This window comes from Trypanosoma grayi, assembly GCF_000691245.1.
Source record: "Trypanosoma grayi strain ANR4 Tgr_491_V1, whole genome shotgun sequence".
NCBI classification, from domain to species: Eukaryota; Euglenozoa; class Kinetoplastea; order Trypanosomatida; family Trypanosomatidae; genus Trypanosoma; species Trypanosoma grayi.
In genome coordinates, this window is record NW_008826110.1 from 643 (window position 1) to 12,924 (window position 12,282).

General features: G+C 57.6%; 5 protein-coding genes across 5 annotated transcripts; all 5 read left to right on the plus strand.

The window, feature by feature from the left end:
- Positions 1-1,872: 1,872 nt before the first annotated feature.
- On the plus strand, positions 1,873-4,611 carry DQ04_04911000 (leucine-rich repeat protein; the record flags this gene model as incomplete). The annotated part of the gene is made up of 1 exon (XM_009313859.1): positions 1,873-4,611. One exon carries the CDS (start codon positions 1,873-1,875, stop codon positions 4,609-4,611), a length of 2,739 nt encoding a protein of 912 aa, XP_009312134.1.
- Positions 4,612-5,570: 959 nt separating this feature from the next.
- Positions 5,571-7,541, plus strand: DQ04_04911010 (hypothetical protein; the record flags this gene model as incomplete). Its single annotated transcript, XM_009313860.1, has 1 exon — positions 5,571-7,541. The coding sequence occupies one exon, from the start codon at positions 5,571-5,573 to the stop codon at positions 7,539-7,541; it is 1,971 nt and encodes a 656-aa protein (XP_009312135.1).
- Positions 7,542-8,176: 635 nt separating this feature from the next.
- Positions 8,177-9,073, plus strand: DQ04_04911020 (hypothetical protein; the record flags this gene model as incomplete). Its single annotated transcript, XM_009313861.1, has 1 exon — positions 8,177-9,073. The coding sequence occupies one exon, from the start codon at positions 8,177-8,179 to the stop codon at positions 9,071-9,073; it is 897 nt and encodes a 298-aa protein (XP_009312136.1).
- A 147-nt stretch (positions 9,074-9,220) lies between these two features.
- On the plus strand, positions 9,221-9,619 carry DQ04_04911030 (hypothetical protein; the record flags this gene model as incomplete). The annotated part of the gene is made up of 1 exon (XM_009313862.1): positions 9,221-9,619. One exon carries the CDS (start codon positions 9,221-9,223, stop codon positions 9,617-9,619), a length of 399 nt encoding a protein of 132 aa, XP_009312137.1.
- A 914-nt stretch (positions 9,620-10,533) lies between these two features.
- On the plus strand, positions 10,534-11,394 carry DQ04_04911040 (Derlin-2/3; the record flags this gene model as incomplete). Its single annotated transcript, XM_009313863.1, has 1 exon — positions 10,534-11,394. One exon carries the CDS (start codon positions 10,534-10,536, stop codon positions 11,392-11,394), a length of 861 nt encoding a protein of 286 aa, XP_009312138.1.
- Between the last annotated feature and the right edge of the window lie 888 nt (positions 11,395-12,282).

The window sequence follows — 12,282 nt, forward strand, 5'->3', positions numbered from 1 at the left end:
TTTTTTTTTCTGTTTTGTTGGTTTTATTGTTTGTGCGAGGAGGGGGATACTTCGCTCACCCCTTTGTTTGTTTTGTGAGTGTGTTTTTGCTTTTCTTTCGCTCTCTCCCCGCCATTGTGTGCATGGATATCTCTCTCGCTCTCCCTCCCCCTCTGTGTGTGTCTGTGTGTGCCTTTGATTGTTCGTGCCTGCCGCCCGCGGCGCCTCTCCCCCCCCACGCCCAAATAAAATGTTTTTAAAAGAAAAGCCGCACACACACAGACAGACAGACAAACAGGTGCGTATGCACTACGGATAATCACCGGCCATTATGTTCATGTGTGTCTGTTTGTGCGTGGGGATTTGATGCCGGCGGCGCGTTGTTTTGTATCGTGTGTTTCTGTCTGTCTCTCTGTGTGTGTGTGTGAGCGAGAGGCACCGTCAGTAAGGGGGGAGGTGCGCAGCAGCAACGCAGGTGTGTGTGGGTGTGTATACACGGAGGAACTGCAAGCGAGGGGGGAATAGAAGGAACAACAAGAACAATGTCGTCAGCCGAAGTAGCAGTAAGTAGATTGGAAAAGAAGTCAAGGAGAGAGACGAGAAGCAACTGGGAGGGGATCGACGGAGGGGGCGGGGGAGTCCCTTCTATCGAACATAGGGACACGGGGAGAGCGCCGAAGGGAAACAAAACGTTTGTTCGTGTATGGCACATGCGCGACAGCAAGCGAGAGAGAGAGATGGAGCGAGTGGGAAGAAAAAAGCAAAGACGTGTGTGTGTGTGTCACTCACGGGCAGAGGCAGGCAATCGCGCACGCGTGTGGGCCTCACAAGTCGTTGGAGTGGTTTTTTGTTTTTGTTTCGACAACCGTCCATCCCTCATCTGCGCGGAAGCGCAGACTCATTACAATCAGCGCATATATCAAGCTATTCATATATAGGCACATATATAATACTGTGTTTTATATTATATGTAACGCGATTGAGTGAGTAGGGAGGCCAACGACGCCCCCGCCGTTTCTTTCCCCCCCCCCTTCCTTCCGCATCCGTCTTGGAGCGTGTGCCCCACCCACGCCGTGGCGTCGCCGCCCACGCACGCATTGGCCATGCATGCGCGTTCACCCCTTCCACACGCTGGCGCATGTCGCACGATGTTTTCTTTCTTTTTGTTTCGTGGTTTCATTGTCTCTCTTCGTCACGTTGAAGGAGTCGGGCAGAGGGAAAGGCCCTTTTTTCCCCCTTTGGAAATCTTTTGTTTGTTTGTTGTTGTAGTTCTTTGAGCCGGGGGCGCGCGTCCTGTGAAGTTCACGCATTTAGCATGCCAGCAGTAGCGGTGGGTCCGTCCCGCCCAGGCTCGCCCCTCGAATCCCTCGAGCCCGCAACCGACGCTGCGGCTCCTGCACCCGCGGAATGCACGGCAGCGAGAAGCGGCAGCTGCGCCAGCAACAGACAGAGTGCCGTCGAGACGAAAAGCGAGAACATCACCGGCAGTGGCGGTGTTGCCGAAGGTGGCGATACTACTGCTACTCCTCCTGCCACTGCTATTTCTTCTGCTGCTGGAGTTGGAGTTGAGGCTGACAACCGCAGCAGCAGCACCAGCAGATCTCGGCACCTGCCAACCCTCTTTCCGAGGGGGTTGCAACAGCAGCAGCAGCAGCAACAACAGGAGAAATTTCAGCAGAATCCGCTTACTTCGCTCTCTCTAAGGACTAAGGAGCCGCAGCGTCTTTCGTCGGAGGTCATCGCACCACTTCGTGCCGCACCAGTCCCGCAGCCATTGTTTCAGCTGCCGAGGGAAGCATCGGCCATGTCTTCAAGGAACGCATCGTCTGGTATTCCTGTGGCTCGCTACCGCGCCAAATTGGAGGAGNGAGCCTCCACCGTCAGCTGCACAACATGGCGACGGAGCTGTCTGTGGCGCAGGAGCAGCTCGCCGGCAGCAGGGCAGAGTCCACCAGCTTCATGGAGGAGGTCATGCGGCTGCGCGATGTTCTGAACATCACAACGACCGAGTTGCAGACGCGGCAGCAGCGCGTGGATGAGCTGGAGCGCGAGAACAGGCAGCTGCGCGCGAGCCAGACGCAGGCCATGAGCTCAGCCCAGCGCACGGAGGCGTTCGGCCAACTGCGGTCAGCGGTGGGCAGCGGGGGGACGCGCCATCAAAGCGGCGGTCTCGCCACTCCCGCACTCCCTTCGCGCGTTGGAAGCAAGAGCCGCCGCCCCACACACTCCGCGACGGCGCTGCAGCTCGATGGTCACCGGTCGCTGCAGCTGCAGCGGCTGTTGCGTACAGATGTCATGAACGTAACTGGCGCCATCGAGGCGTACGTGTGGCACTGTTTCCGTACCGAGGTGGTGCCGCACATGGAGCTCCTGCACAGCCTGTACAACGGCGNCCGGCTGATGGCGGTGGAGCCACCCATCACTCACGCCCAGCTGAGTGCTATGAAACGGGTGTTGGTTGAGTTTAAAGGAATGCCTTCAGGAGGCGCAACTGAAATGCACGGCACTCTGCGTCTCAGCAGTCTCCGCTCGCCCTCGTCGTCAGCGTCGGTGTCGTCTTCTTGGGTCAATCAGGTGGAGCTGCTGTCATTCCGAACCGATGCCTGGCACGCCAACATTGGTCTGCTGATGCAAATGATACGCATGCTGTCGAGTGTGCGCCGTGTGGAGCTTTTTGCTGTGAGTGACACGACGGTCATGCAGCAGCTGGCTGAAACACTCCTCATGGAGCTCCATGTGGAGGTGCTCACGCTGCCGGAGGTGTCACTGACGGACGAGGGACTAGCGATCCTCTTCTCGCTCATTACGCGACGAGAGCAGCTGGCTACGGGGTGTTCAGTAAAGATGACAAGTCCTTCAGCAACGACGGATGATTTTCCGGCGGACTCGATGATGCAGGAAAGCGACGTGCTGTCACCCGCCGACTGTTCGCACACCGCTGTGGATACGAATGCAGACACCTCTGCTGTTGCTCCTGAGGCTGCCCCAGCATCAGCGGGAGTGGCAGTGGTGAAGGAGGACGAGGAGCCGCAGTTCAAAGTGCAGTGCCTGGACCTCAGCCGCTGCACGATCACCCATCCAACGACACTGTTCCGAACGTTCCGAGGTCCAACAGTGGAGGTGCTCGTCTTGACGGGGTGCACCACACTGCGTGACGTGCATGTGCGCGGCATTCTCGAAGCGTGCCCGAAGCTGCACACGCTCGACCTCTCAGGCGACGATGGTCTCACGACGGCGTGTGTCACGTACATCTCTCAGCATGAGCGGCTGAAGGTGCTGCGGTTGGAGAACTGCCCCGGCATCAAGCAACTGGAGTTGGCCAATATTGAGGTGCTCTTCTCCTCACTCGCGTACGTCGCAATGCTGCGTGCGCCGGAGCTGCGCCGCCTGCCCGTGCCCCTCACGCACTCCCATGTTCTTTTTGACTTCTTTGCGCCGAAGCTGACGGAAATTACGCTGAAGGGCATCGTCGTGGATCGCGGCACGCTTGGTGCGTTCATTCACCGCTCCAATAGTGAAAATAATGGTGATCGGTGCGTCACACCCAAGTTTCTCATGGCCAGCGCCAGCGTGTTGTCGGTGGGAACAGCGCAGCAGCAGTCCTGTGACATGGTGCAGCTTCTCTCAGCTGGTTTTATTGATTGCCTTATCGCTTCATCATCGGAGCTAGAGGCATTTGTAAAGCAGCAAACACACCTGGTGCGGCTCTCCCTCCACGGATGTAAGGGCGTAGTGGATGCCCATCTTGCGCGGCTCCCACTTTCGCTCTTGGAGCTCGACGTGGGTGGTGTGGCCCAGCTGACGGGCAGTAGCATTGATGCCATTGCCACCCGCCTACCGCAACTCATCAAGCTGAGCCTGAAAAACGCCGGCAATGCAATTGGCAACGCCGAGGTACGCCACCTGCATGGAATGGCGAGCATGGAAGTGCTGAACCTACTTGGGCTTCCGCAGTTGCTGCCGGAAACAGTGGCTGGTATCGTGATGGCGTTGCCGCGGCTGCGGGTGCTGTACCACGAAACTGCTGTTGTCTCCACGAACCTGCCGACCTCTGTGCTGCGGGTGGAGCGGACGGACGAAGAGGACACCACGCGGCAGGACATCAACCACTGCGCCAAGGAGCTGCTGCAGCTGCGCAACGAGACCGCGCTGTCCCTCTGGATGGAGGCGCAGCTGCCGAAACCCGCTACACTGCTTCCCTCGCGCCCAACTACAACATGCGGCATTGACGTTGGGGCGCCGAATCCGCCATTGACGATAAACACGACGTTCTATGAAGTGGCACAGCAGTCGCTGTCGCGGCAAGGCACACGTGCGGCGGGGTCCACAGAGGCGTCATCAACAGGAACAGCGGCGGCGAAGGCGAGGGCGGATGACTGCCAGCAGCAGGGGGAGCCGGATGTATTGACCTTTACGAGCGGTGACGACGGGGCGGTACCGCGTCCGCCCATGGATGCGGACAATGACGACGACGATGACAATGAAGACGACGATGCGAAATCTAGGCGAAGTGCTGCCGATGCCCGTCGCGCAATTGAAGATGCGATGGATGAGAAGGGTAGAATAGCCATTGAGAAGGCGCCCCTCGGGCCGTGGGACGAGTCCGACATTGTTGCTGAGCGTCGACGGTAGCCTTGGCTGTTTGTGGCTTCGTGTGTGTGTGTGTGTGTGTGTGATGTGTGTGGCTCTACAATATATTGGCCAGACAGTAAGATTTCCAGCAATACCAGCGGCAGCGGCAGCAGCAAGCATACGGTGAAGAAGTTTTCAAAGGGGTCCTGCTTCTGTTGCTACAGAATGTACTTTTAATACGTTTCGGCGTGGGGCAATTTTGGGGTAATGATGCTTGAAGAAAGGAACACGCAGGAGTTTCACTCTCTTTCTCTCTCTCTCTCTCTCTGACTGTGTGTGTGTGTGAGAGAGTGCCTGCATGCATGCATCTGAGGGAGAGAGTGAGGAGAGAGAGAGAGAGAGANAAAAAAAAAAGCTTTCGTCTTGGGCGTAGCGTGCGCTTGACTGGCTTGCAGCACAGGACTGCAAATACAAAAGAAAAAGACTAAGGGGTTACTACCCGCGAGCTGCCTGTCCTTCTGGGCACTTCCACACACGCGTTGTCCTTCGCCGCCTTATGTCTAGACAGCAATGTATATGAGCTCTGGGCGGCCGCATTCAGCGCGTCGTTTTTCTTTCTTCATTCCTTTGTGTTCTACTGGCCATACATGCCGACGCTCGTGGGGTGTAATGTTTTGAAGGAGGGGGGTATGCGAGATTTCTCCTCGTTGCGCCTTGTCAAGTTAGCCAACACCACAGACTCTCTCTCTCTCACTCTCTGGTATCTCTTTTCCCTCCCTCTCTCGGTTTTCTTCTTTGTTCTTTCCCATACACACACACACACACACTCGCTGAATACCGCGCAATCAGCAGCCACAGCCCATTCATTTATCCACCAGTGGACGGAGCGCGGCGCACAAAGTTGTCTTTGTGGCGAAGCAGCACGAGCAGCACCACACGTTCCCTCAGTTGTGATAATTACAACAGAACTAGGTGAGTGAGTGGTTGAGTGTGTACTTCTAGGAAACAGCAAGGAGACAATGTCTGCGGCCGCTGAACTCGCTCAGGGAGCGGAACCGGACCAGGCACCAGTGGATGACCCGGTTGGGGGGGAGGAGCAGCAGCGGAATGGCGGCGAAGATTTCCATGAAATCGGCGATGAGACCCAAGCGGTTGGCGAAGAGGCCCATGAGATCAACGATGAGGTCACGGAGAAGTTCCATGAAATCGGCGATGAGCCCCAAGCGGTTGGCGAAGAGGCCCACGAGTTCAGCGATGAGGTCACGGAGAAATTCCATGAGGCCGGCGAAGTGGACGGCGCCCACGCTGTTGCTGCCGCCACGGACGCGGGGCCTGACCGCAGCGCAGGCTCGCCAGATAAAGATGGTGAGCCGCCACGGGGCAGCGAATTTTCTACGGACGGCGAGCAGACGGTAACGGCGGCGTACGAGCTGAACTCAGATGTGCCGCATGCTAGCGCCGACACAAAAACGGATGGTAGTGGTGGGCGCTGCGAGGACGAGGATATGAAAACCGATCTGATGGACACAAAGACCGACGTGGCTGCCAATGTGGATGCTTCCGCCGCGGAACAACAGTGGCAAGAGGATGATGACGAGAAGCAACAGCCCGCTTCTAAGAGCAATATCTCGGCCTCAACACACGATGTAGACCAAGAGGCGTTGAAGGAGGAAGGTGACTGGTCGTTTCGTGAGGAAGGTGAGGAGCTGGCGAATGGCGAGCCTGTAGGCAAGGAAAGTTTGTCACCGGTACGGCCGCCAAACCTGTCACCAACAAAGCTACAGTCAGTGGCGCTGCCTGCTGTGCCGCCGCACTCGAAGCAAGCGGTGAGGGGCGCAGGTAAGGTGCTGGCTGCTGAGCATCAGAGGCAACAACGCCTGGCACGCATGGCCCCTGCAGCGGCGCACAGAGCAGCAGGTAGCGGTCAGCCCTCCGCCCCGACAGAGATGCACCTGCGCGAGAGCGATGCATATCTGGCACTTCTTCAGCATTATGACAGGCCTTGTGAAAGCCCGAGGGAGGCAGAACGGCGGNTGCACCTGCGCGAGAGCGATGCATATCTGGCACTTCTTCAGCATTATGACAGGCCTTGTGAAAGCCCGAGGGAGGCAGAACGGCGGCGCAAACTGTTGTGTGTGGTAGGGTCGACGGAAGGGGAGGGATCAGAGGAGGTACCTGGAGCCAGGAGGACGCCGCAGCGCGGAGCCGATGGCAAAGGTCGGCGCTCCAAGGCGCTGCAGCGCACGGTGCAGAGAGGCACACCACCGCTCGGCTACGGCTATACCGCTCAGGACAGCAAAAAAATGTGGACCCCTCTCTCGCGTGGAGTAAGTCACCTCACCACGATGAGCACGCTTCCGCCGCAGCCCGCTGCAAGGGGAAATGCCGACGCCGAGGGGGAAGCGTCGAACCGGGACTCACAGTTGCGTCTTCCCGCGCCACCGGCATCACAGTCGCGGCGTCAGCAGGACGCGTTTCGGCGCTGTCTGCAGCAGTTGCTTGAGCGAACCAACAGCAGCAACAACAGTGGCACCACCCCCGAATTGGGCTATAGCTACTCTTGTATCCTGTCCAGTAAAGGCAGGGGCGGGCCGTCTCGCACGCCTGATTTGAGCCAGGAGGAGCGTCGTGTGTGTGAGAAGAACAGCAGGCGAGAAGCTGCTGAACGGATCCAAAAGCGTGCCGAGCAACTGGAGCAAGTCTACGGCTGTCCCAGACCGCATGGTGTATCATCCACCAGCAATGCCGCGGCGCTGCTGGAGCCGAAAAAGCCGCGGCGCCACAGCAATGGGATGCGAACACGGCAGTCCGGCATGCTTCCCCCTTCCGATGGTCGTCTGGGCGCACAAAGCGACTCTAGAGAGGCGCCGGGTTCTGGAGAGAGGAACAACAAAGGCATCAGCCGTTCTCCCGTGAAGCCACCGATGCTGAAAGAGGTGCGCGGAGGTAACGAAGAGCCGCAGGAGCACCCTCTGTACGTGGTTGAATAAATGCATGAGGGTGAGGGGATGTTGTCTCTGTCTGAAGTCCTAAAGTGGGAGAATAAAAATGGGGAGAGAGGTGTGGTGGAAATTGTGTTTCGCCACTCATGATAAAAGGAGAAGGGTAAACCCAATTTTTTTCTTTGTATGCGTGTGCTTGTTGGAGCAGCATTCATTCTCCTCCACCGCCACCATCATCACTCTCTCTTTCCCCAAGATGTAAAGCGTTCGCATATGTAGTCCTATGCCAGCAATTTGTATGTTTTTTTTTTCTCCTTGCTTTTTTTTTCTTTTTACTCCATGCAGTGTCGCTATCCTCATTGGAATGTCCCGTATGGACAGGGAGGGGTGTGGGAGAGGAGAGGTCTGGTATGTGACGTTTTTCCCGATTTCATGCACATTCCGCTCCTTTGGTCTCCCACACACACTACCTCTCCACCTCACTTGTGCGCATGTGAGGGAGGGAAAAAGGCGGAGGGTGTGGTTCTGTGTGTATGCGCAGGTAGCCATCATTTTTTTTTTCTTCCGTTGGGTGCGTGTCTTCAACCCTCTACGATTATTTGGGCTTGGTCGTTTTTTTCAGCACAGGTACCTTTTAATGCGTGTCTCTCTTCCTCCCTCTTTCATCTGTGTGTGTGTAGGCGATGAGCGCTGACGGCCTGGAGCAGTACCTGCAGCAGTGGCGCGCGGGGAAACGGAACAGTCCGGTAACAACAACAACAACAACAAGAGGAGGAGAAACGGTGGGGGCAATCCCGCCAAAGCGGCGCAGCTTCCGGCCCCACCGCATTGTCCCACAGCTCTACTTGGGGGCGCTAAAGGATGTGCAGGACACGTGGGCGTTGCATCAACGGTTATTGCCGGAAAAAATGCTTCTGGTGGTGTCCACCTGCGATCGCGGTGATCGACCGCGGCTGGAGATGCGGCAGCTGCTTCCAGCGGCCACGGCGACGCGTCAACAAGGCTCTTGCCGCGTGCGGCGACTGGCGGTGTGTTCGTGGGAGGAACTCGAGGCACATGTCGGTGATGCCTCACGCAAAGCAGCTGCGACGGTGGTGTCGGTAGCTGCAACAGCGGAGTGGCTGCAGAAGGCGGTGGAATCGCGGTCTTTTGCTGGCAATGATGGGCGGGGGGAGGCAAGCGATGACGGCAGCAGTGCCCACGGCGGGGTGGTCTACCTGAAGCTCTGCCTGCCATGGAGTGATGAGCCGTCGTGTCTGGTGCATGTGCACTTCGATGTCGCCATCGCACTGATGCGGGCAGTGGTGGATGGCTTGGGCAGGGCCGTTGTGTGCCACTGCGTTGCTGGGGTGTCTCGCTCTGTCACGCTGGTGTGCGCCTTTTTGTTGCGGTGCTGGTGCGATGCGCGCGCCACGGGCGAAATGCCGCGAAGTTCTGGTGATGCCGTAAAGGCGGTGGTTGAATTTGTGCGGGAAGTGCGGCTCTGCGCCTGTCCAAACGCGGGCTTCATGCAGCAGTTGACGGAATATGCCAGCGGCCTTCTCAGTGCGGAAACGGTGGGGGCGCTATGCCGATGGTAAGTGTACCCCTTGTTAGTGCTTCTGTTGCTGTTGTTGTTGCCGCGGTTGCCTTTCCCTCTGTCTGTCTGTCTGTGTGTGTCTGTTGTATCTACTGTCTTTGAATTTCCCCAAGCGTAGAGCGAGTCATCCAACACATAGTGGCGCAGGATGGCCGGATGTGAAGAGGGGGCAAACACCGGCCCCGACGCCAGTCACAGCGCAGAGGGTGGTGGCGGCGCCGCGGCGGAGGAGGTGCTGTCCGTGCTGCTCTGCATGCAGTGCCGCGCTCCTATCTGCCGCTACGAAGACATTTTTTCGAACCGGGCTACCGACGTGTGGGCGGCGCAGGTGTACGCGTACGAGCTGGACCTCTTCGACGACAAGCCGCCGCTGTGGTGCTGCTCCGCCACCAACCCGTCTGCCCGCCGCTTTGACTTGGTGCGAAACGGTATGGGGGAGTACGCGGCGTGGTGTGACTCTGCGTGGCAGGGGCACTCAACCCCCGTTTGGTGCCGCTGCAGCAGCTCCGACTCCGCTGAAGCGGGGAGCGGACGGCAGCGGCAATGAGCGCGTGGCGGCTACCTTCATTGCGGGGAAGCGGAGGCTGGTAGTAGGAAGGGGGGGTGAGAACAGATGGGAGTGAAAGACTTGTTGAAGTTTTCAACGCATTTGTCTCGGGGGGTTCCGTTTGAGTACGCGGCGTGTGTGGCGCGCTGTTGCAGAAAGGATCCATTCATCCGCTCTACCTTGGCGGCTTCACTCTGCCATTCTCATCCACCTGGTTTGTAATTGTTTTGTTGTTTGATCCTCATGTCGCTTCTCTCTGTTGCTGTTGTTGTTGTTGTTTTTCGTTTGGAGTCGTGTTGGAGGCACGCACACTGTGTGAGCATGCGGTGCGGGCCCCGGCTGTGCTGCTGGCGTCGCGTATGAAGCTTCTGTAAGTGCCGGGGTGACAGTTTTGGAATGAGTCCTCCTCCGGCCTTGTTGAGCAGGCCGCAAGGTTCCTTTGGGATTGGGCATGTCGAGAGAGAGAGAGAGAGAAAAAGTTCAATCGTCATTTGTTTTATCCTTTACCTCACCCCTTTCTCTCCCTTCCATAATAGTGGTGAGAAGGTGAGCGGATACTTCCTACACCCATGTGCATCTATGATGTGTTGGTTGAGTTCGCTTGCGGCGGAAAGGGGGACGCTGCGCGGGTGGATCGACGCATTTACTCCTCTTTTGCTTTCAACTGCTGCCGATTCTGATGATGAGAATGATTGGTTTCTCATCTCTTTTATGCACCGGCACATAATGTCTCCTGGGTTGTGGCTTGTGGATCTCTGTGTCACTTCTCCCACGCTCACTCACACTCTCTTCTTCCTCCTCGCTCGGTCTTCACCGATCCATGTGCACGGTGCAGAAAGTCCTTGCAAGCAAACTAAGAGGCCCTTTTCTCTGTGGTAGTGCGCAACCGATTGGGACGTCTGCGTCACGGTGAGATGGCGCAGAGTTTTGACACTTGGCTGGATGGTTTGGGGCCCCTCACGAAGTGCGGGCTTGCCCTGGCCGTGTTGCTCACTACCCTCGTCTCGCTGCAGGTGGTTCCGCTTGTGGATCTGCTGCTGTCTCCCGCCGCCTTCACGCAGCTGCAACTGTGGCGCCCCGTCAGCGCCGCCTTCTTCTTTGGGGGCTTTTCCTTCTCGTGGCTCCTCTCTCTCGCCATGTTTGTGTCTTACATGAACTACAATGAAACCTTCGACTTCAAAGGCAAGAGTGGGGACTTCCTGTGGATGGGGATTATTCTTGTTCTGGGCAACACAGCCGGTGGCCTTCTGCTTGGTCTCCCCGTCACGAGCTTTGCGATGCTGATGTCCCTCTGTTGGGTGTTCTGCAAGCGTCACCCCGAGCTGCGCATGAACCTCTACAACTTCGAGTTCAACGCCAACACGTTCCCATGGATCCTGATGCTGTTCCACCTCATCGTTGGGCACAGCATTGTAGAGGACCTGGTCGGCGTCGTGGTCGGCCACCTGTTCTTCTTCTTCAAGGACGTCATACCCAAGACGGACGGCGCGGACCCGCTGCGCACCCCCACGTGGTTCCTGCGCTACGTGCTGCCCAACAGTGGCGGACCCGGCTTTGGCNACGGCGCGGACCCGCTGCGCACCCCCACGTGGTTCCTGCGCTACGTGCTGCCCAACAGTGGCGGACCCGGCTTTGGCACAGTGCACCCCACCGCTGCCACTGCTGCTGCTGCTAGGCAGGCGTACGGCGCGAGATTGGCGCAGCAGCGGCGGGGAGACGGCGGTGCGGCGGCTCCACATCAATGGGGAGCGGGACGTACGCTCGGCGCCAACTGAAACGTGCACGCTGTTGGCTTTCTGCCTCTACCCATCTCTCCGATATTTTGTCGCGTTTGCAATACGCCACCACCCACCACCCCCCTCCACGCCCGAAGAGTGTTTCTTTTTCGTTGTTATTTTTCTTTCGTTTGGAGGGGGGCTGCGGCTGAGTGTAGCGATAATAAACCAACAAACAAACAAACAAAAACAAAAACGGAGGACAAGGTGCTTTCGAGTTTCCGTCTGTGCGCCTCCGGCTGTTTAGTGAGACCTCCGCTGCGTGGGTGGTGGTGGTAGATGGATGGATGGGTACGTGCGGAGCGATGGGGACCGTGGTCTTCTGTGTCGCTGATCTCAGACGCGCATGTCTGCTCTTCGTTCGTTCGTTCGTTCTCTGTCGCTCTCACACGTACACTCACCCACCCACTCTGATTCTTTCGCTCTTTCCATATTCACTGTAGTCTTGGAAAAAGGGTCTGGCCGTCATGTGGCAGTGGCAGCCGAGTATGGTGGTGCCGCATGGCGACAATCCGGGGCGATAAGGCTTCTGTCTTGCTCAGCGATGCGGACGACACACCGCTGAGGCATTCGTCCTGCTTTTGATCCTCCTCATCCGTGCTCTCCTCCTGTGATGCATTCCCCTGTATTTTGGACTGCTTTTTGTTGTTGTTGTTGTTGTTGTTTCTGCCTTTGGGGGGGAGTGAAGGGGAGCGGGGCTGCTTTGCTCCGTCCCAGTCCGTTTGCGTTGATCCGCCACAGCGATCCTTTCCTCCCACTCCGCCAGGCAGTTTCCGCCTGTTGCGCGGGTAGGGAAGGTGGGCAAGAAGAGACTAGTAGAGGTAGAGAGAGAGAGAGAGCGAAAGAGAGAGAAAGGGAGCGCGAGTCGGCATCGCTGCCCATTGCGTG